Genomic DNA, 20,608 nt, shown 5'->3' with positions numbered 1-20,608 from the left:
CTTCTGTCCTTAAAGCAGCCCTGAGGCTCTAAGGGTGTTGGCCCGGTTGTCCTGCCAGAGCTGGCTGTCCCCACCCCTCCCCTCCAGTTCCCTTTCCCCCTCCCCACTCTGCCCTGCGGTCCCCAGGAGCCCCCACCCCCTCGGCTGCGGCACCGCCCTCCTCCGGGTTCCTTCCTCCTCCCTTCCCCGTGAGGCGCCGACTCGCCCAGCTGCCACGTCTCACTGATGACATCAACACAGTCCGCTCGGCCTTAGCCAATCCGCTAGGGGGAGTCCGAGCAAAGTCCTAGCCAGCAAGCTAGCAGGGAGGGGAGCAGGAAGGGCAGGGTGTGGGGTGAGGGAATCCGGACGGGGCGGGCGACAAGCTCGCCGGCGCGCATGCGTACAAAGCGCAGGGCCTAGTGGGAAACTGAGTGCATGCTGTCCTCGGCCCCGTCAGGCTGCCCTGCGCGTGCCTCGTTCACGGACTCTGTTTCCCGGCGTGCCTCGCGGCGCGGCCGCCCTCTGGGCCGCGACAGGCCCCTTGGCCTAGGCTTCCCTAGTTCCTGGTTCGTCAGCGGCCATTTTGGGTGGAAGCGATCACTGAGTGGCGGCGGCTGCTGATTGTGTTCTAAGGGTCGGAGTGGGGTCGACGTTTGCTCTGCCGGAACAGCTTAGCTCATTCCTTCCCTTCCATTACCCGTGGCGTGGAGAGTTGGGGCGGCGGCTGCGTCAGCAAGGGCGGTGGCGGCGGCGGCAGCTGCAGTGACATGTCCAGCATGAATCCCGAATAGTGAGTGCAGGAGACCCGGGGCAGGCCGGGGGTGAGGGCGTCCGGCCGGGGGTGAGGGCGACTGGGATTTTCACTGCGCAGCAGTGTGGGAGGTGGGCCAGGCGAGCGGGACCGAGCAGCCCGAGGCCCCCATTGTCTGACCGCCGAGGGCCGCGGCGGGGAGGGGTCGGGCCTCCGGGCCGCGGCCGGGGCCGGGGCGCAGCCGGCGGGGAGCTAGGTGCCGCGGCCCGGCGTTGGGGAATCGGCCTCGGACAGCGGCCAGGAGGGGCGCGTCTCTGGAGGCAGTGACGGCTGGAGGAGGACTTGTTTTTAAGGGGAGGTAGGTGGGAGAGTTCTGCTAGAGGGCACTGTCAGAGCCTGCGCCGGCTCTGCGGAGCTGTCAGTGTCGGCAGGGAGGAAACCAGCTTTACTTGTAAATCCCGAGCTTGTTAGAGCTCTGTCAGGTTTCAGGTAATATGGATGCTTCTCGGGACTGCGTGGGTTTGAGGGGAATGAGGAGACGGTGAGAAGCTATTTACAGTGTTTCAATAGCTTCTGGAGCTTGTCTCCTGGAAGAGTTTTGTAAGAACTATGAACCATGGCCCTTCTAAAATCCTGGGCATTTGTGAAGTTTTTGTTTTAGAGGACACCTAAAGTCTCCCAGTCACCTTTTGTCTTCAGTAGGTCAACAACAGCAGCAACAACAAAAATCTGAACTAAAACTAAAAATGTCTTTCTGGTATTACCAAATTAAAGTACGAGTTTGCTAATAAATTTGAAAAAACAAGGAAACAAAACGAGTTGGGACCTCTGGTAGAGCTGTAGGTTTTAGATTACCTAGTTGAATGCCTGTAGATAGGGAATGAGGTTCCATGACGTGTCATGAAAAGTTAATGCATTCCTTTTTCTTGCTTACTCAAGAAGTCACTATGGGAGATGTGACATGACACACCTTGCATGGGAACTGGTGTTCTCTTGGGTAGACTTTCTTGTGCTCTCTTGACTGGCAGCAAAAATCTTTCTATGGTTTTCATAACTTGAAGAGATGTCATTTTTATTCCTCTTTAGTGCCAGAAATCTTTAAGGGAGAGGAATTTTGTTGTTGTTTTGTTTTTTAATAAAAGAAGTCAGTATTGCCCCCAAAAACTAACTTTTTGTTGCTTTGGTCAGTTACCACTAAGTATTTCCCCATGAAAGGTCCATCCATCAGTTTAGCTGACTTGTCATGTGTGTGTCACATGGCTCTTGCAAAATGCACTCTAAGTTCAAGTTTTGTAAGACTGTGGTTTAATGCTGAAATGTTCTTTTTCATTTGTGTTAAGCAGAAGTTTTATTTTATATGCTTTAGTTTTCTTGTGTGTATGTGTGTTCGTGATGCATGTGAGTGCAGGTGCATAGGGGCCACAATGCTTGTGTGAGAGGTCATGGGACACATTTTGTGAGCTTGTTCTTCCTGCCTTTTTGCTTCTGGGTGTTGAACTCAGGCACTGTATCCCCAGAGCTATGTCGTTGGCCCAGGCTTTCATACTTCTTTAAGAAGTTGGGAACAGTTCATATAGTGACATACTTGCTGTGTTGGCAGCCCTCACCCCCCCAGTCAAGGACTCTCCAGGACAAAATTAGTTTAGTTAAGCAAAGTTGAATTTGGGTTCCTAGTTAGTTCTTCTAGCAACAGTAAATAATATTGATTTGCTATATTAGGAAGGTTTGTAAACCAATACTATTTGAGAAGTTTCCTGTATTTGTTTCATAAATACTTAAGTATTTTTATTATGGTCCTCAAACTTCCCAATGCTATGACCCTTCAATACCTTCATGTTGTGCTGACCCCAACCATAACATTTTCGTTGCTTCTTCATAACTGTAATTTTGCTACCAATATGAATCGTAATGTAAATATCTGATATGCAGGATATCTGATAATGTGACCTCAGTGAAAGGGTCCTTCAACCCTCAAAGGGGTCTTGACAGATTGAGAACTGCTGGCATAGAGGCATCCCTGGAGTTGGAGCTATAAGCAGCTGTGACCAGCTGATGTGGGTGCTGGGACTTGAACTCGAGTTCTCTAACAGTAGATATTCTTAGCCACTAAGCGACCTCTCCAGCCCCTGTAATGTACACAACTTGGACAGCTGTCCAGAGCATGCTGTGAGTGGTGTAAGTCATTTTTAAGTGAGCTAAGACTTAAGAATGTAAGCTTAACCTCAAGGGTCCTGTGACATAATATACAAAATAGTTTCTTATACATGTCAAATCCTAGTAGATAGAGCATGCAGATGTGCAGAGTGGGTCAGAGCAGTATGATTTCAGGTATAATCACTTGTACTGGTTGCCTGTTGGGTTTTGGAAGACTGTTATTGAAGAGACAATTAAGAAAACTACAAGTACACCAGTGAGATAGCTCAGCATCTGCCACTTAGATGAGTTCTGTCCCTGGGACCCACATGGTGGAAGGAAAGAACTACCTCTGGTTCCCCCCCCCCCCCCCCCCCCAATAAGCTACATAAGAGAATTATTAGCACAGAAGTGAGCCAGGGAAGATTTTTCAAGAGCCTTGGCTGTCCTGGACTTGCTTTGTAGACAGGCTGGCCTGGAACTCACAATGATCCACCTGCCTCTGCCTCCCAGAGGGCTGGAATTAAAGGTGTGCCACCAAGCCTGGCTGAGGCTGGCTTTGTGTTTGTAGCAGTCTTCCTGTCTCTGCCTCCCAAGTGCAGATTACAGATTAAGTCACTATGCCCTACATGGCCAGTCATTTATATATTATTTTGAGTTCTCAAGTATACTAATATCTGGCTTATATTTCCATTCTAGACTATGTAATAAAGTAGTTCAGGTGTTTGAGAAAAGGATTTATGAAACTTGCTTAAGTTTAGAGGTAATGATATTTTATTACTGAAAACTGTAAGTGCAACCAGTATATCAAAAATGATTTAAGTTATAATCTGTCTCATTGCTTTGTGTGTGTGTGGGGACTGTGTGTATATGATCTGAAGAAAAACCAATTTTAGGCTGATTTGGGAGAAGCAAAGAACCTGTTATCCTTCTGACAGGAATTAAGGGTAATGTCTGAGTCACATTCATTTCAACTACAAACAAAAACAACTGAAAATGTGATCTTAACAGTTGGAAAAGTACATGGAAAGGGTGAAAGAAAGCTTTTTCTTTTCTTGGAGATCTGAAGAAAGATTTGGCTTTCTACACTTACTGTGCATTTGGAGAGGGGTCACATGCTACAGTGAACTTGAGGTCAGAGGGCAACTTGCAGAAATCAGTTCTGTCCTTCTCTCATGCAGGTCCTGGGGATTGAACTGTCTTTAGTCTTGTTGTAAGCACTGAGCTATGTTGCTGGCCCAAGATTTGATTTTCAGAGGTAGGTAGTGAAGCAGGCAGTGATTATTCTAGTATACTGATTGAAAATACCTAACAGTGCCAGGGGTGTGGGAGCCTGTAGTCTGAGCGCTTGAGGCTGAGAGTCGCTGAAAGTTCCAGGCCTCCCTGGTCTACATTAGTGAATGTCAGACTGTCAAGGGCTCCATAGGGACTTTGTCTTCAGAGAGAGACAGACAGAACCAGACACAGAGTTAATATCTTCAACAAGTTGTCACTGGGTGTAGTGGCGCACACCTGTATTCCCAGCACTCCAGGAGGCAGAGGCAGGTGGATCTCTGTGAGTTTGAGGTCAGCCTGGTCAACAAACTGAGTCCAGGACAGCCAGGGCCACACAGAGAAACCCTGTCTTGAAAAACAAACAAACAAAAACAAACAAAAGAAAGAAAGGAAGGAAGGAATAATTGTCATAATCTATTAGTTTCTAGGGAACTTTTATTCATTTTTTATTTTGATTTTGAGACAGTGTTTCAAGGATCCCAAGTTGGCCTTAAGCTCATTTTATAACTGAGGATGACCTTCAACTTCTGATCCTCTGTCTCTACCTGCTGAGTGCTGAGGTATGAGGTGATGGGGATTGAACCTGTAGCTTTGTGTGTTACTGTCCAGCATTCTACCAGCTGAACTCTATCACTAGCCTTGAACTTTTTGTGTGCATAGGTGTACTTGAAGGTGTATATGTATGAGTGTTGTGTGTATTTGCACATCTGTGTGCATGCATTTGGTGGTCAAAGGTCATTCTTTGGGAGCCATCCTATCTCTCTCTCTGTGTGTTTATCTACCTATTTACTTATTGCCTTTATCTGTGTTTGCTCTTACTGTGTCTTTGTACCATGTATATGGTGCATGCAGTGCCCTAAGATCAGAAGAGGCCATCTTGAGCTGTGGGCTGTCCTGTGGTTGCTAGGAACTAAACTTGGGTTCTCTGGAAAGATAACCAGTGCGCTTAAACATTGAGCCACCTCTCCAGCCCTTATTTACTTATTCTTTAAGACAAGGTTTCTCACTGGGACCTGGGGTTCATAGAAATGGCTAGGTTGTCTGGCCAACTAGCCCCAGGGATCTTCCTATCTCTACTTCCTTCTCCTGCTGAGATTATCGGTATGGGACACCACACTTGGTTTTTTGTTTATGTTTTTAGGTGGGTGCTTGAAATCTAACTATGGTCTCCATGTTTGTTAGATAAACACTTACTGATGAAGCATCTCCCACCCACCAAAGTTAAATTTTTCTTTTTTTTTTTTTTTTTTTTTTAAATAGAGCCAGGTGGGGCTGCTGCTGGGTCTTTAATCCCAGCACTTGGAGTCAGGGACAGTGGATCTCTGAGTTTGAGGCCAGCCTGTTCAACAGAGTGAGCTCCAGGGCAGCAAGGGCTACACAGAGAAATCCTGTTTTGATGTGTTCATGTGTGAGGGAGAGAGAACACATGGATGTGTGTGTGTCATAGCATGTGTGTTGAGGACGGATAGATAGCCTGTGAGAGAAAGTTCTTCTTATACCATGTGGGTCCCAAGGATTGATCTCAAGTCATCAGGCTTATTTATTAATTAATTAAAGTGACAAAATAGCATAGCATGGTGGCTCCTAAATGTGATTCCAATTCTTGGGGAGATGGAAGCAGAAGGATTGATTGCCTGAAGTTTGAGGCCAGCCCAGGCTACATAGTGAATTCTTGAATAGTTTGGGCTACATAAGGCTTTGTTTCAAAAAGCTAAACCAAAACAAAACTCATTGTGTAGATGGCCATGATTGAATCCCTGGTCTTCGAGCGTCCATTTCCTAGATGCGCAGATTAAAAGTGAGTAGCACCTTTCCTGGGCTTCTGCAGAGCAGTTCAGTGATGATCTTCTCTTGCCCTCCCTCCTTCATGAGACTTCTAATTCTCCAAAATTGTTAGCAGTCTTTCATACTTTGCTTTTCTGTAATGTTTCAGATAAGTTCTCCTCCCCCAAGTGCAGGAAATAAAGCCATATTAACCAGTTATCTGTCCGACAGTGTTTTATTACTGTCATGGTTTTCATGTAGTTTTTTTCATTAGGGTTTTGTTTTCTGTTGTGTGTGTTGCTGGTAAATCCAGGACTTGCACATACTACATGTCCTCTGTCACTCTGTACTCCAACCACTGTAGGAAAATTGGAAGAAGTAGTTAGAACATTACTTTGACTTTGACTTTGAAGTGTATAGAGCATCAGCATCTGTAATTGTCAGGTATACAGGCAGCTGTATAGAATCTTAACAAAATGATTAGGCTTGCAAATCCCAGTACCCAGGAGCCTCAGGCAATTAAGCTAGTCTTGGCTCCAGGGCAGCATGGCCTACAGACTTGTCTCAGAAAGTGGAAGGGAGGAAGGGAGAGAGGATTAAAAAACAAAAACAAAAAACAAAAACGTGGGAGCGATTACATGAGCTATTTTAGATGTGACTTAGCTTTTTTATTACTCTCTGAATTTCACTTTTGAGTAAGAGACATTGGCAGATTGCCCCCTTTCCCTTTTAAGGAGAAGGGAATGGTCAGCCTATTCCTGTTTTCCTATAGAAGTTGGGGCTGAAATTGCTGCTTTGATACCTATAATATGATTGAATTTTTTAAAATTAGTATTTATGTTTGTGGGTGTTTTGCCTTCATGTATGTCTGTGCACCTAATGCATGCCTGGTGTCAGAGGAAGCCAGAAAAGGTAATCCCTTGGAACTGGAATTATGGGAATTGAACTTAGATCCTTTGGAACATTCTACAGCCAATGCTCTTAAATGCTGGGCTATTTCTCCAGCACCCCTAGAATATGATATAAAGGGGGGAACCCCCTGCTTTTTATGCCACCAGGGATTGAATTTATGCCCTCAAAGTACATCCCCCCAACCCTTAAATTTAAACCAGATAACATTTGAATAGACACTTTTAACTATTCATGGAGAGATTTTTATTACATACACATATACACTTTCTAAAAAAAAATGATTTATTTGTATTTTATGTGCATTGGTATATTCATGTCTGTGTGATGGTGTCAGATCTCCTGGAGCTGGACTTATAGGCAGTGGTAGGCCGTTTTTTGGCTCAGCCTCTACACACTTTTTGTACTGGGGATTTGACTCTGTCATTCTTCATGTTATGCATATACTCTACCACTGAGCTTTGTCCCCAGCATTTTTTTTTTTTTTTTTTTGCCTTGGCTGTCCTGGACCAGGCTGGCCTCAAAGAGGTCTCCGTGTCTCTGCCTCCCAGAGTGTGGGATCACAGGCGTGTGACACCTGGACCGGCTTTTCCCAGCCTTTTACTTTTTATTTTGGAACAGGAGTTCAGGCTGGCCTTGAATTTCTTCTGTAGCTGGGTAGGCCTTGAACTTGTGATCCTCCAGTTTCTGCTTTCCAAGTAACTTAAAGATTAAAGGCTCCAATGGGGAGATTTAAAAACAGGAAAGAGGTATGCTGAGCAGGGACTAATGACATATCCTCTACTCTTAGAAAAGGCTGAGGAAGTTTGGGAGTCTCAGATACATGATGAGTTCCGAAAAAGAAGGGCTTGTGAAATTTGCATGGTGGTCCATGCCTGCAATTCTAGCTATTGAGAAGGCTGAGGCAGGAGAATTTTTGCAAGATCAGTTCTAAGTCTTAAAATTTAGAGACACCCTTCTTTATGACAGCAGCAGCAACAAAAATATGAAATATATATAGTTAGGTCTTAGTGGCCTTTGACTTTCTCTGAGTTTGACTTTACTGAGTTGGTTCAAATGTTTAAGTTAAATATATCTATCTTGTTTTTTCTCTTTCTTATCTGCTCTTGGGTATTTTTTGTTGAGGCCTTAGAAGTTGAGAACATCTTCCTGAGAATGAAAGGCCATGGAAGCAAGCCATTACACTGTTGAACTCAGGGTAGTTGGGAGCGCTTGTACATGACCTTCACAAGGTTGAACCCGTTGATATCCTGTCAAGATTAGGGAGGGGCTCTCCAACACAACCTTCTCTAAGGATCTACAGGCAGCTGATGGTTGCTGGGGGAGGGAGATATTTTCCTTGGTGGTGTAGCCATTGTTAAGGAGGTTCCATGCTCCTGCAAATAGCCCTAATAAAATTCATTGCCATGCCTCATGAAATTAAAGGGGATTAGGTGAAGAAGAAAGGAGTCAGTAATACTTGGGAATAGGACAAGAGAGGTTAATGTAAGTATGCATACTTGTATGAAATACCATACTAAAAATCCATTAGGTATTCTTAACATATGCTAATAAGTGTTTTTGAAAGAACTGGTCTCAGTTTCATAAACATAGTGTCAAGCTTATATTCAGAGTTTCATGTAAAGAAAAGAACTGATTGACTAGATTGGCTGGAGAAAGCCCCAGAGATCCTTCTGTCTGGCACTCCAGTGTTGGGAATCACAAGTGTCCTTTGCTGTGCCCAGCTTGTTTGTTTGTTTTAAATCTGGTTTTTCAAGACTGGTGTCCTGAACTTGCTATGTAGATCAGGCTGGCCTCAAATTCAGAGATCTGCCTGCCTCTGCCTCCCAAGTACCAAGAAAAAGGTGTGTGCTACCAACCGCCTGACTTTTTTTTTAATAGAATTTTTTTTTTCATAAAATGTATTCTGATTATTCATTTTTCTTCCAACTCCTTTCAGGTCTTCTCCACCTTCCCACCCACCCAATGTCCTTTCCTTGTCTTTCTCACCTCTCCACACAGGAAACCAAAATATACAAACAAAAGATCAAGAAGACAGAAAATGCCCAAACAGCATTTGAGATGAAAAGTCCACAGAAACACCACTGAGTTGGTTTTGTATTTGTACCAGCTGTTTTGGGGGTGCTGGGGATCTGAACTCAGCTTCCCGTGTGTGCACAGCAAGCACTTCACTGGCTGAGCCATCTCTTCCTAATCTACTTTCTGGCTGGACTCAGGCTTGAATCCAGCATGCGAGGCAAACAGTGTCCCATTGAGCCACAGCCCCAACCTGAATGTGTCTTTACTTTTTAAATAAAATATAATATATTGCTGTGAACAGGGTCTGGAGAAGTGGCTCAGGAGGGTGCTCACTGATTTTCCAGAGGGCTTGTTTAGTTCCCAGTACTTACAACCTGAAACTCTAGCTCCTCCCTTCTCTTTCCTTCTCTCCTTCCCCTCCTCCTCTCAGGTAGCCTTAAATGTTTGGTTCTCCTGCCTCAGCTTCCTGGTTGGTGCATTATAGCTGTGTGCTACTTATATCTAACTAGGATTTAGTTCTTTTTACTTTTTTTTTTTTTTTCTAGACAGGGTTTCTTTGTCTAGCATTGGCTATCTTGGACTCACAGAGACTTTGTGGAGCAGACTGGCCTGGAACTCACAGAGATCTGCCTGCCTCTGCCTCCCTGAGTGCTAGGGTCAAAGATGTGTGCCACCACGCCCAGCTTCTTTTTACATTTTTTAAAGAGCATGTTATTTTATGTGTGTAGATGTTTTGCCTGCGTGTGCACCATGTGCTTGCTTGGGACCTACAGAGGCTAGAAGAGGGCATAGGATCCTTTGGAACTGACATTACACATGGTTGTGAGTTGCTACATAGATGCTGGAAATTGAACCCTGGTCCTTTAGAAGAGTAACTCGTGCTCTTGCCATCTCTCTTAAAATGATGGGTTTTTGTTGTTTTTTTTAAGGGTAGTACTGGCTGGCCTAGAAAATTTTTTTTTTAATAAAAGGATTGATCTCTTCCATTTTGCTGGTTTCTTCATTAGTATTTGTTTAAGCTTCTATTTTTTTTGTAAAATTTGGACTAAATTTAGACTTACTGAAAAGTTGGAAAAATAGTGTACCAAATTCCATTGTACTCTTCATTCTGCTTTCTCAGATACTAATGCCTTGCATTCATGACATTCATCACCTTAAAATCTTGGGCCAGAGATGGTGGTGCAGCAGTGTGGAGGCAGAGGTAGGCAGGTCTCTGAGTTTCAGGCCTGCTAGGGCCACATAGTAAGACCCTGTGTTTAGATAAACAAGCAAAAAACCCAGCCCCCTCCCCAGTCATACTGGTACAGTAGACTATTCTGATTCTTTAATGTTTCCTCTAATGTCCTTTATCTGGTCTAGGATCCAATCCAAATTACCATGTTATGTTAATATCATATTAGTTACCTTTGTTCCCTGAGGTCTCTCCTTTTTCATGGTCTTGGCACTTGTTTTAGCTTTTTTTTTTTTTTTTTTTTTTTTTTTTTTTTTTTTTTTTAAAGGCAGGATCTTGCTTATGTAGCCATTGTTGGCCTGGAGTTTGCTATATTGACCAGACTGGAAACTTGTAGGAGGAGACCATTCTGTTGCTGACTCCAGAGTACTACTTGGCTTAATGGTTTTGGCAATTATTATTTCTTGAGACAGGTTCCTCTTTAAAAATTTTTTTAACTTATTTATCTTTTTTTTTTTATGTGGATGGGTGTGTTGCCTGCATGTATGTCTCTATGTCATGTGTGTGGCTGGTGCCCATGAAGGCCAGAAGAATCAGATCCTCTAGAAGTAGGGTTATAGCTAGTTGTGAGCTGCTTTGTAAGTACTGGGAATTGAACCCTGGAAGAGCAGATAGGGCTTTTAACCACTAAGCCATCTCTCCAGCCACATAAGTTTGTTTGTTTGGATTATCTGTATATAATATGTTTATCCGTATATCTGTGTGTGGGTGTTTGTATGTGAATGCATGTGCCCACAGAGGACTGAGGCCTGGGATCTCCCTGGAGCTGGAGGTACAAATGCCTGTGATCCACCTGATACGGGTGCTGAGATCCAAATTCACATCCTCTGAAAGAGCGGTATGTGCTGTTAATCCCTGAGCCTTCTCCTGCCTGAAGACAGGTTTCTTGTACGTAGGGCAGGTCTTATATGCTCACTGTGTAGCTGAATATGTCCATTTTCTATAGGCTAGGATTATAGTATGGGCATGTGCCTATAGTTAGGCTTGGGTTTATGTGGTACTGATGGTTAAACCCAAAGCTTCATGCATGCTAAGCAAGCGTTCTTCCTACTAAGCTATCCTCAACCCTGATTTGTATATCTTTGAAGCGTGCTTAGACTGTCTCTTACATTACTTTTGTCTGGTGCTTTATTTTTCTTTTTTAAAATTTATTTTTCTTTTTTATATTATGTGTATGTGTTTCACCTTCATGTATATAAATGTACCACACGTGTTCTTGGTGTCAGCACAGGCCAAAAGACAGTGTTGGATCCCCTAGAAGTAGAGTTATAGTTCACTGTGAGCCACCCATGTGGGGGCTGGGAACAGAACCTCAGTCCTCTGTAGTCAGTGCTCTTAACTGCTGGGCCACCTTCCAGCCACCCTCCTCCCCTTTTTTTGAGATAGGGTCTCATTATATAGCCCTTGCTGATCTGGAAGGTCACTATGTAGACCAGGTTGCCTTTAACTTACACTGATCCTTGGCACTGCCTCTCAGGTGTTTGAATTACAAGTGTAATTAATTCATCTAGTCAATGGATGATTGGGTTAGAGTTACAGATTTGGGGAAAAATACCACAGAAGTCAGTGCTCTATTCATCGCATTTTATCAGAAGGCATATGATATCAGTATGGTATGTTATTGTCATTCTGGTGATGCTATTACTGGAACATTGTTGCTGTATTTATAAGTGGCTACACTGGCGTTGGCTTTGGAAGAATTACTAGTGTCCTTTGATAGATACTAGTGCTCTTCTGAAGTCCTTCTCCCTTTCTCTACTTTATTAGGTAATAACCACCAAATTTTTAATGTATAGCCCAGCTCCATCTCCCAGGAGAAGAAAGATTTAAAGCACTTACTGGATGGAGTATGTTAAAGTCATCAATATAGGGGCTGCAGAGATGGTTCAGCAGTTGGGAGCAGTGACTGTCTTCCAGAGGACCCAGGTTCAGTTCCCAGCACCTACATGTCAGCTCAGAACTGTCAGTGAGAGCTGATACCTTCACACAGACATAACTGCATGCTAAACATCAATGTACATAAAATAAGTAAATTATAACCAGCACTGTAAAGCCAGATGTGGTGCATGGGTGATCAAGAGTCCTTGGGCAGCCTTTGCTTCATATGAAGTCAGAGGCCAGCCTGGGTTACGTGAGACTCTTTTTCATAGACGTTTGTTCCAAACAACAACAAAACTCACCAGTGCAATAAGTACTTGGGAGAATATAATTTGAAGTTGCACAGATACCTAATTTTTCTCCTAAGTTCTACCTACCAATTTTAACTTCATCAGCAGGTTTTCTTCTCTCGATGATCTACTTATTTTCTGTTTTTCTTCTGTGTATGCATGGAAATCCTATAAGGAAGAGCTATTTCTCCAGTTTAACCATTTATACCACAATGAACAGCTTATATTTTATTATTTGAGTTATAATCCAAAGTGTGATTAAGTATACTTTGTGGCTCATATTTTCTTTTGGTTTTGTCTTTGAGAGAGCCTTAAAGTCAGTACTTGCGTTTTTTGTCTTTTTTAAACAAGAGTAAAGATGATTATAATTTTTTTTTTTTTCATGCAACTGTTTTGCTAGTAAAGCTGATGGTTTAGGAGCTAGGCTCTTTAATGTTACCTCCAGTTTTGGTTGGTTGCCTGGTTGGTTTTTATTTTGTTGTCTTGAGACAACAGGGTCTCCAAGGTAACCCCAGCTGGCCTTGAACTGGTGGCAGTCTTGGCTACCTCAGCCTACAGAGTGCAGGATTATAGGCATGCGCCACCGCATGCACCACCAACTCAAAAATAACATTTGCAAAAACTTTAGGATATACTAAGTTAAATGATTTTTTTTTAAAGGTGGATGCTACAACCAATAACACAGGAATGTTTGTGTCTCTTCCAACCTTGTAATTGTGCTGAAATGAAACAGAGTAGCTGACCTTTATAGCAGTGACACCTCTGTCATCATTTGTGGTCAGTTCAGTCCTCTATTATAACAGGACTCAGTGGTCGAGGGTGTGCTTGTTCAGACAGTGTCAGGTTGGAAATCTCAAGTTACTAAATCTCAAATTTAGCAACTTGTTTGTGTTTCTTTCTTTTTGTGTGTAAAAGGCCTGGCCATGAAACTTAGGGGCTGGCTTGTGGTAGGCAAGTACTGTATTGAGCTATAAATGTCCAGCCCTCTTTTACTGATGAAAAAACTTTATTATTTTTATGTAGATGGGTGTTTTGTTTACATGTATGCCTATTTACTGTGGATGCAGTGTCCTAGAGTCCAGAAAAAGGTGTCAGATCCTGTGGGGCTAGAGTCATAGGTGGTTGTGAGCTGCCATGGGTGCTGGGCATTTAATGTAGGTCCTCTGGAACAGCAACCAGTGCTCTGAACTGCTGAGCTGTCTTTAGCCCTGTTTTGTTTTTTTTGTTTTTTTTTAAGGCAGGGTATCTCAGGCTGATTTAGTGTATTCTGATCTTCCTGCTTCTATTCCCCAAGTATAGGGATTATGGGCGTGTGCAAGTGTGTATGATGTGCTATATATGATGTGAATGTAGAGTATCATGTGATAGATGTGTTTTGCCATTGAGCTATAATGCTTCCAGTCCTGATTTATTTGTTTAAAAAGCTTTTTATCTTTTTCTTTGGCCTCTGTATTACTTATGACTAACAGTTTGGATTTATCTTTTTAATTCTTTTGCTCAGATATATTTGGGAGTAAGTATACTGTGGTAATTTGGTAAAACCAAAAAGATGTTTAAGTAATAATACATACCACGCTGCAAATAGAACTAGGCATCTATCTATCTATCTATCTATCTATCTATCTATCTATCTAGGTTTTTTGAGGCAGGGTTTTTCTGTGTAGCCTTGGCTGTCCTGGAACTAACTCTGTAGAATAGGTTGGCCTTGAATTCACAGAGATCTGTCTGTCTCTACCTCCAGCGTGCTGGGGGTGTGTGTGCCGCTACTGCCTGGCAATAATTTATGAATAATTGTAATTATTTCTAAAAGTTGTATATCTTTGCATACTCCTTTAATCCCAGTACTTGGGAGGCAGAGGCAGGCAGATTTTTGTGAGTTTGAGGTCAGCCTGGTCAAAGAGAGTCCAGGACAGCCAGGTTATACAGAAAAACCCTGTCTCAAAAATAAAGCAATAAAATAAAATAAAAGAAAGAAAGAAAAAAGAAATTATACTTTCTACAATAAAAATTTTAATCAGTTGAACCTTCTGAAAATGTAAAATCTTGGTTTTCTTTTATGGGGGTGCACTTTTTGAAAGTGCTTAATTACACTATGGAAGTAGTCAGAATTAGGAGGGACTGAGAGATTCCTTTGGGAGACAGTGAACAGATAATCTGTTGTCTTCAAGTTGTTGAAGACATCTTTAGTGATGTTTTTTGAGTTAGTCCTAGCAGTGGTGTTATTAGAATAAAAATCAAAGTCCATGCCTTGGGTGGCCCCAACAAGCCAGGTTAGGCCATTCATCTTTGGTAAACCGGTTAAAAGAGCTAAATTAATAGTAGAAAGCAGAAAGGGGGCCATTTATTCAATGTAACCACATTGGGAAGAGGCACAAAGAGATCCAGCAACACCTTAAATTAAGCTCATCTCTAGGGCCCTGACATGAGAGTGAGTAGGGGTCCAGAGTTCTCTGTGCAACTAATCAGTCTCTGTCAAGGTATAGTCTTGCCTTTCTTTGTCTGGCTTCAGTCTCATCCTACAAGGTGGTCTGAGAAGTTGCTAGAACTGTGTGCTGGCCCATGGCTTCAGTGCTTCTTTTCCCAGCATGAGATTCCTGGGGGATATTTCAATTCCCTGGGTTCAGTTGTTTCCAGTAGTGTGATAGTTAAAGGGAAGCTAAAGTTTCTCATTCTCATTCCTGGGCCAGGAAGTTGGTTCATCAAGCCTGACAACCTCAGTTTACTTCCTAGGACCTACATGGTAGAAAAGACTGACCCCTGCAAATTGTCCTCTGATTTGTGTGTGCACGCACACATAAATACATGAACACACAGTAAATGTAAAATAAATCCTAATTTACAAACAGCTGGATGTAGTGTCCCATGTCTTTCATCCTAGTACTTAGGAATCAGATGGATACCTTTGAGTTGGAAGACAGCCTGATCTACATAGCAAGTTCCAGGGATACATAGTAATCAAAAAACAAACAGAACAGCACCTCTGATGAATATATATGTAATCAGAGTCTAGCCAGTTTCCCTCCTTTTTAATAGGACCACAACCTTATAGCCAAGGCTGTCCTGGAACTCTCCATGTCTTATCTTGGCAATCTTGTCTTGGCCCTTTATAGGCATTTCACATGACTAGCTTCAGAGCCAGCATGTACCTAGCTATTATCTCTACCCCTAGAACCTATTTTCCCATGTCTCTGAAGAATTTTTCTTTAATTTAAAAAATACTTATTTATGAGTGCTCTATCTGAGTGTACACCTTCATGCCAGAAGAGGGCATCAGATCACATATAGATGGTTGTGAGCCCCCATGTAGTTGCTGGGAATTGAACTCAGGACCTTTGGAAGAGCAGCGCTCTTAACTGCTGAGCCATGTTTCTAGCCCTGAAGAATATTTTCACAGGCTTAAAATGTTGGTAACATTTTTTATTATGTTTCTAGTGTTCAACATTCAAAATATAGGCTTTCAGAAGTCAATGATGCTTTAAATATATCTGTGGGTGTTTTGCTTGCATGTATGCCTGTGTACCATGTGATGCAGTGCCCTGGGAGGCCAGAAGAGGGAACTGAATGGAGTACAGATGGTTGTGAGCATCTTGGGAGTGTTAGGATCAAACCTGGTTTCTCTGCCAGAGAAGCCAGCACTCTTCACCATCCAGCCATCTTTCCAGCCCACAAGAGGGATGAGACCTAGATCTAGGAAAGAACCATAGAAATTATTTCATTGAAGGATTGCTCTGTGTAGTGAGTAATTTGGTCTTCAAATTTGGAGACGCTTTTGTTTTTGTTGAGAGAGGGTCTCATGTATTCCAGACTGGCCCTAGAACTTGTGTAGCCGGGGCTGGCCTTAAACTTATGGTTCTCCAGTCTCCACCTCTCAAGTGCTTGCTGAGATTACAGGAGAGGATATTTTTTCTGGGTGGCATAACCTTTTCTAGTCTGATAGGGGAGAGGACTGGGATTTAATTAGCGTGAGTCTCTTCAGCCTTTTCAGAACGGGAATCAGAAGTGTTTACTGTCATTCTTTCCTTGGAAGAGGAAGGGCAATCATCTAAGAGACTGTCTACTCTACTTGGGTGGGTAATGCACATGCTCGGCCCTGGGCATCAGGAACTGCTGTTGGCCTCCTTAGGAGCTCTAGTCTTCATAACAAGCCATTGGTTGTTAGCTCTGTTTTCTTGTGGAACTTACAACATGCTTTTTATTAATGTGATTTTCCTTCTCTTTTTACAGTGATTATTTATTCAAGTTACTTCTGATTGGTGACTCTGGGGTTGGAAAGTCTTGCCTCCTCCTTAGGTTTGCAGTAAGTTGAATTAAAATACTTGTTACAAACAATGGTATGCTTAGTTGTGCAATTAGTACAGTGATTTCTTTGTTGTTGTTTTTAGTTTGACAAAAATAAAACAATTTTATGTAGAATGAGTTACTTCTTTCAGAGTTACATATCTAAGGGCTCCCAAACAACACCCCTCTGCAGTGGTATCTTAGACTATTAAATAAATGTTGTTTTTAAAAAAAATTGAAGGGAAAGCTTGTTGTGGTAGTACATGCCTGTAATCTCTCTACTTGGGAGGTAAACGAGGGGCATCACTTTTGCCTTGAAGTCAGTTCAAAAGATAAACAGTAAGAAAGAAAGAAAAGAAGGGCAAGAAAGAGACTGAGTGAAGCAGTGAAGTGTGATGATAAAGTTAGTGTCTAATGTTCTTTGGAGAAATCTGATTGATTCTGATGTAGGTGGAGAGTAAGGTGGGGTATTTGGCATGTATTGAAAGTGAGATGAGAAGAAATACTCAAGCCATGTTTTAAAAGAGTAAAGAGAAATGTTATCATCAGGCAGAAATGCTGTCACATTTTCATGTTATGTGTGTTCATGGTGACACATACATTCTGGAACTCAGATTAAGCTCTAGAGCTGTGGTAACCTAGCTGTCTGTAGCTTTTTTACTTTAAATTAACCAAAAATTGAAAAAGATTTTTAAATTGTAGTTCCTCATTTAATAAGCCACTTGGGCCTAGTGGCCACCATATTGGCTAACAGTTTGTCACAGACAGTTGAGTTTGTCAGTGCTGCTCTTACTAGGTGTGGCTTGACTAAATAGAGGTCCATCTTTGTTTGATGAATACGTTCTAGGTGTTGCTCTACAGTTGGTGATGATTAGTTTCTCCATTCCTGAATTCTCTCTTTCTTTCTTTCTTTTTCTTTCTTTCTTTTTTCTTTCTTTCTTTTCTTTCTTTCTTTCTTTCTCTTTCTTTCTTTCTTTCTTTCTTTCTTTCTTTCTTTCTCTTCTTTCTCTCTCTCTTTTCCTTCCTTCCTTCCTTCTTCCTCCCTCCCTCCATCCTTCCTTCTTTTTTTTTTTTTTTTTTTTTTTATGAGAGCTTCTTTGAAAACAGTTACTTGTTTTTATGTGTATGTTTTCATGGGGTGGGAGTGTACATGAACACAATAGCACTTGTGAAGATCAGCAGACAACTGGCAGGAGTTGGTTCCCTTCTTTTCCTTTTGAGTTCCAGGGGTTGAACTCAAGCCATTAGGCTTGGTGGCAGGCACTTTTATTCTCTGAGTCATCTTAAGGGTCCTCATGAGTTGTTTTATTTGAGGTAGAGCCCCACTATGTATCCCTGTCTGGCCTTTAATTCCCTAGACCAGGATGGCCTCAGATTTTCAGTGATCTTTCTCCCTGGGCCTCCCAAGTACTGAGACTGCTGGCATGTACCAAAGTGAAACATGATACGAAATGACCATGCATGATTATAATGACTCCCAAGTGGAAACTACCCAATTCTTTTATTAATAAAGTGTGTCAATGGGATTTTATTTAGCTGTGAAAAAGGATGTAGTTTTGAAAAAATGAAGTAGGATTGGTGAAATGAATCAGAGGTAAAAGTGCCTGCTGCCAAGCCTGATGACCTGAGCTTGTCCCCAGGACTGACATGGTGAAAGGAGAAAGCTGACTGTCAGAGATTGTCATTTGGCTTCCATGTGGGTGTACTATGGCATGTACATGTCTACATACATACTTCTTTTTTTCTTTGTTTCAGACAGGTTCTCACTAGTTACGTACCTTTTGTTGAATTCACTATTGTAGACCAGGCTGGCCTTGAATTCTCAGAGACCTGCCTATCCCTTTCTGGGTACTGCAATTAAAAATGTGTGCTGCCATGCCCAACTTAACAAAGCAATATTTTAAAAAACAAACAAATAAACAAGTATTAATCTGAGTAAAATGGGGCATGCCTGTAATCCCAGTGTTCTAAAGTCTGAGGTAGGAGGCTCATGTTTGAGGCTAGCATGAGCTACCTGGCAAGACCCTGTTAAAAAGAAAAGAATGAAATGCTCATACATGCTGCAATATAGTTGAGCACTGAAAAATATAAGTGAAAGAAAACCACTTCTAATAACTTCATGACTGTGAAATGTTCCCATACAAAGTTCCAGGGAGAGTCAGTAGTTTGGTGGTGCATACTCAGAAGGAGAAGGAAGTGGTAACCGTCAATGAGTACAGAGTCCTTTTGGGGTAGTGAAATATTCTGGAATTAAATAATGCTGATAATTGTACAAGTGTGTGTGTTTACTAAAAACCACTGAGCTGTGCACTAAAAGGGTTCTTTTTTTTTTTTTTTTTCTTCAAGGCAAGAGTTTCTCTGTGTAGCCCTGGCTATCCTGGACTTGCTAGACCAGGCTAGCCTCCAATTCACAACAATCTGCCTGCCTCTGCCTCTGGGATTAAAGGCTAAAAGAGGGATTCTTATATGCATTAAATTTCAATTTAAAATCTTAACCAGGATGTAAAACAAATTTAGAAATACATTCCTTAGAGGAAAAGGAAATGAGCATTGTTTTGTCAATGAATTGGATGTTTGAAGAGCAAGAGCTGACTGACAGTTAGGAAGACTTATGTATCTGGGTGAGGAAGCTCTGATGATTACAACATCTTTTCCTGACATATGTGAAGAATTTACCAAGAGATGTATGCAAAAATTAAACACTTGAAAAATATCTCAAAGTAAAAAGAAACTTTCTAACTGATTGTTACTTTGGAATCAGAGCAGAGAGCAAGATGGGGTCAGATGTTAAAAACTTCGTTTATAATCTTTGACTATAATGCAAGTAAACTTTATATTCTGTGAATATTGATTTCATTAACTGTTCCTTCAGGATGATACGTACACGGAAAGCTACATCAGCACAATTGGTGTGGATTTCAAGATACGAACTATAGAGTTAGATGGGAAAACAATCAAGCTTCAGATCGTAAGTGACCTTGGAAATTGTTTTGGTAAATGTACAGTGTATTTATATCTATTTACTATGCTAACAAAGTTGAACATAAAGTTTCTCTGTAGCTTTGGCTGTCCTGGACTCCCTTTGTAGACCTGGCTGGCCTCAAACTCAGAGAGATTGCCTGCTTTTGCCTCCCAAGTGATGGGATTAATGGCATGTGCTACCACTGCCCCGCTAAACATAAAGTTTCTTAAAAGTCATACATTGATGATAGTTTTTAGACTGAAAGCCATTTCCCAGGTTTGCTTACTGAAATTCCCTTTTTTTTTTTTCCTCTTGTTCATCACCTGTGTCATGGATTGAACCCAAGGTCTTCCATGTGCTAAGTCTGCCCTGTTAACATGGACCTGTGTTCCAGATCTTTCTTGTTGAAATCTATTTGTAAAATAGACTTAACTATTAATTAAAACAGACTTAATAATCATATTAAGTCAGACTTTGGCCTGGTCCCTTTTTCCAGTTAAGTCAGAAGTTTGAGCTTTACTTGCCTCACAGTGTGTTTACTTGGCATCTTCTGTTTGTCTCCAACTGTACTGAGTGGAGGCTCTTATCACATGCTTTAAAGACAGCTGTTTACTGTTTAGTCTTACAGGCATTTCTTTCTTTCTTTCTAACTGTATTCACCTGTAGAAGCACAGAATTTTATTGGAAGCTCTAATATGCTTGTTTTGTTCTTAAAAAATGGATGCTGATTAAATTCATTATTTGCTTAAAGTGATCTATAGTTCTCCATCTTCAACATGTGTCCCTTAAGCACCTTATCTATCTTTCTCCCCACCTCCAATTAAATGTTTATAAATCTCTTTAGTATGGGTCTGGGTTCTTTCAGCTTGTCTGTGATCTAAAAATAAAATATATATATATATATATATATATATATATATATATATATATATATATATTAAAAAAAAGTAATCATGGGGTCAGTATGATCGATCAGCAGGTAAAGGTGCTCAGTGTCAATTAAGGCTGATGACCTGAGTTCCATTCCCAAGACTTGTGTGGTCATAGGAGAGAACAGCTCATACAAGATATCCTCTTACCTCCATGTTTATGCCAAGTATGAGTATCATCATACACTCACAGGACACACAGGCATG

General features: G+C 41.8%; 2 protein-coding genes across 3 annotated transcripts in view; one reads left to right on the top strand and one right to left on the bottom strand.

Annotated features, from left to right (window-relative positions):
* Window positions 1–539: 539 nt before the first annotated feature.
* The window catches only part of Rab1a (RAB1A, member RAS oncogene family), a 28,549-nt gene continuing 8,480 nt past the window's right edge, over window positions 540–20,608 (top strand). The window contains exons 1-3 of the mRNA XM_021648463.2: window positions 540–772; window positions 16,457–16,529; window positions 19,383–19,478. Of these exons, the coding sequence (XP_021504138.1) occupies window positions 750–772; window positions 16,457–16,529; window positions 19,383–19,478 (192 nt within the window). The 5' untranslated portion in view covers window positions 540–749. The remainder of the gene's footprint in view (window positions 773–16,456; window positions 16,530–19,382; window positions 19,479–20,608) is intronic.
* Window positions 5,508–20,608, bottom strand: part of Cep68 (centrosomal protein 68) — a 54,877-nt gene continuing 39,776 nt past the window's right edge. Inside the window, exon 7 of one of the 2 annotated variants that reach the window (XM_060365201.1) lies at window positions 5,508–6,263. The gene's annotated coding sequence lies outside the window, so the exon portion shown is untranslated. Of the gene's footprint in view, window positions 6,264–15,697; window positions 15,920–20,608 lie in introns of those variants that run through there. The other variant, XM_060365200.1, reaches the window with a different exon arrangement.

Source organism: Meriones unguiculatus, chromosome 12 (genome assembly GCF_030254825.1).
Source record: "Meriones unguiculatus strain TT.TT164.6M chromosome 12, Bangor_MerUng_6.1, whole genome shotgun sequence".
Classification (NCBI taxonomy): domain Eukaryota; kingdom Metazoa; phylum Chordata; class Mammalia; order Rodentia; family Muridae; genus Meriones; species Meriones unguiculatus.
The sequence above is the reverse complement of the archived record's forward strand: the minus strand, read 5'-3'. Positions and strand labels throughout refer to the sequence as shown.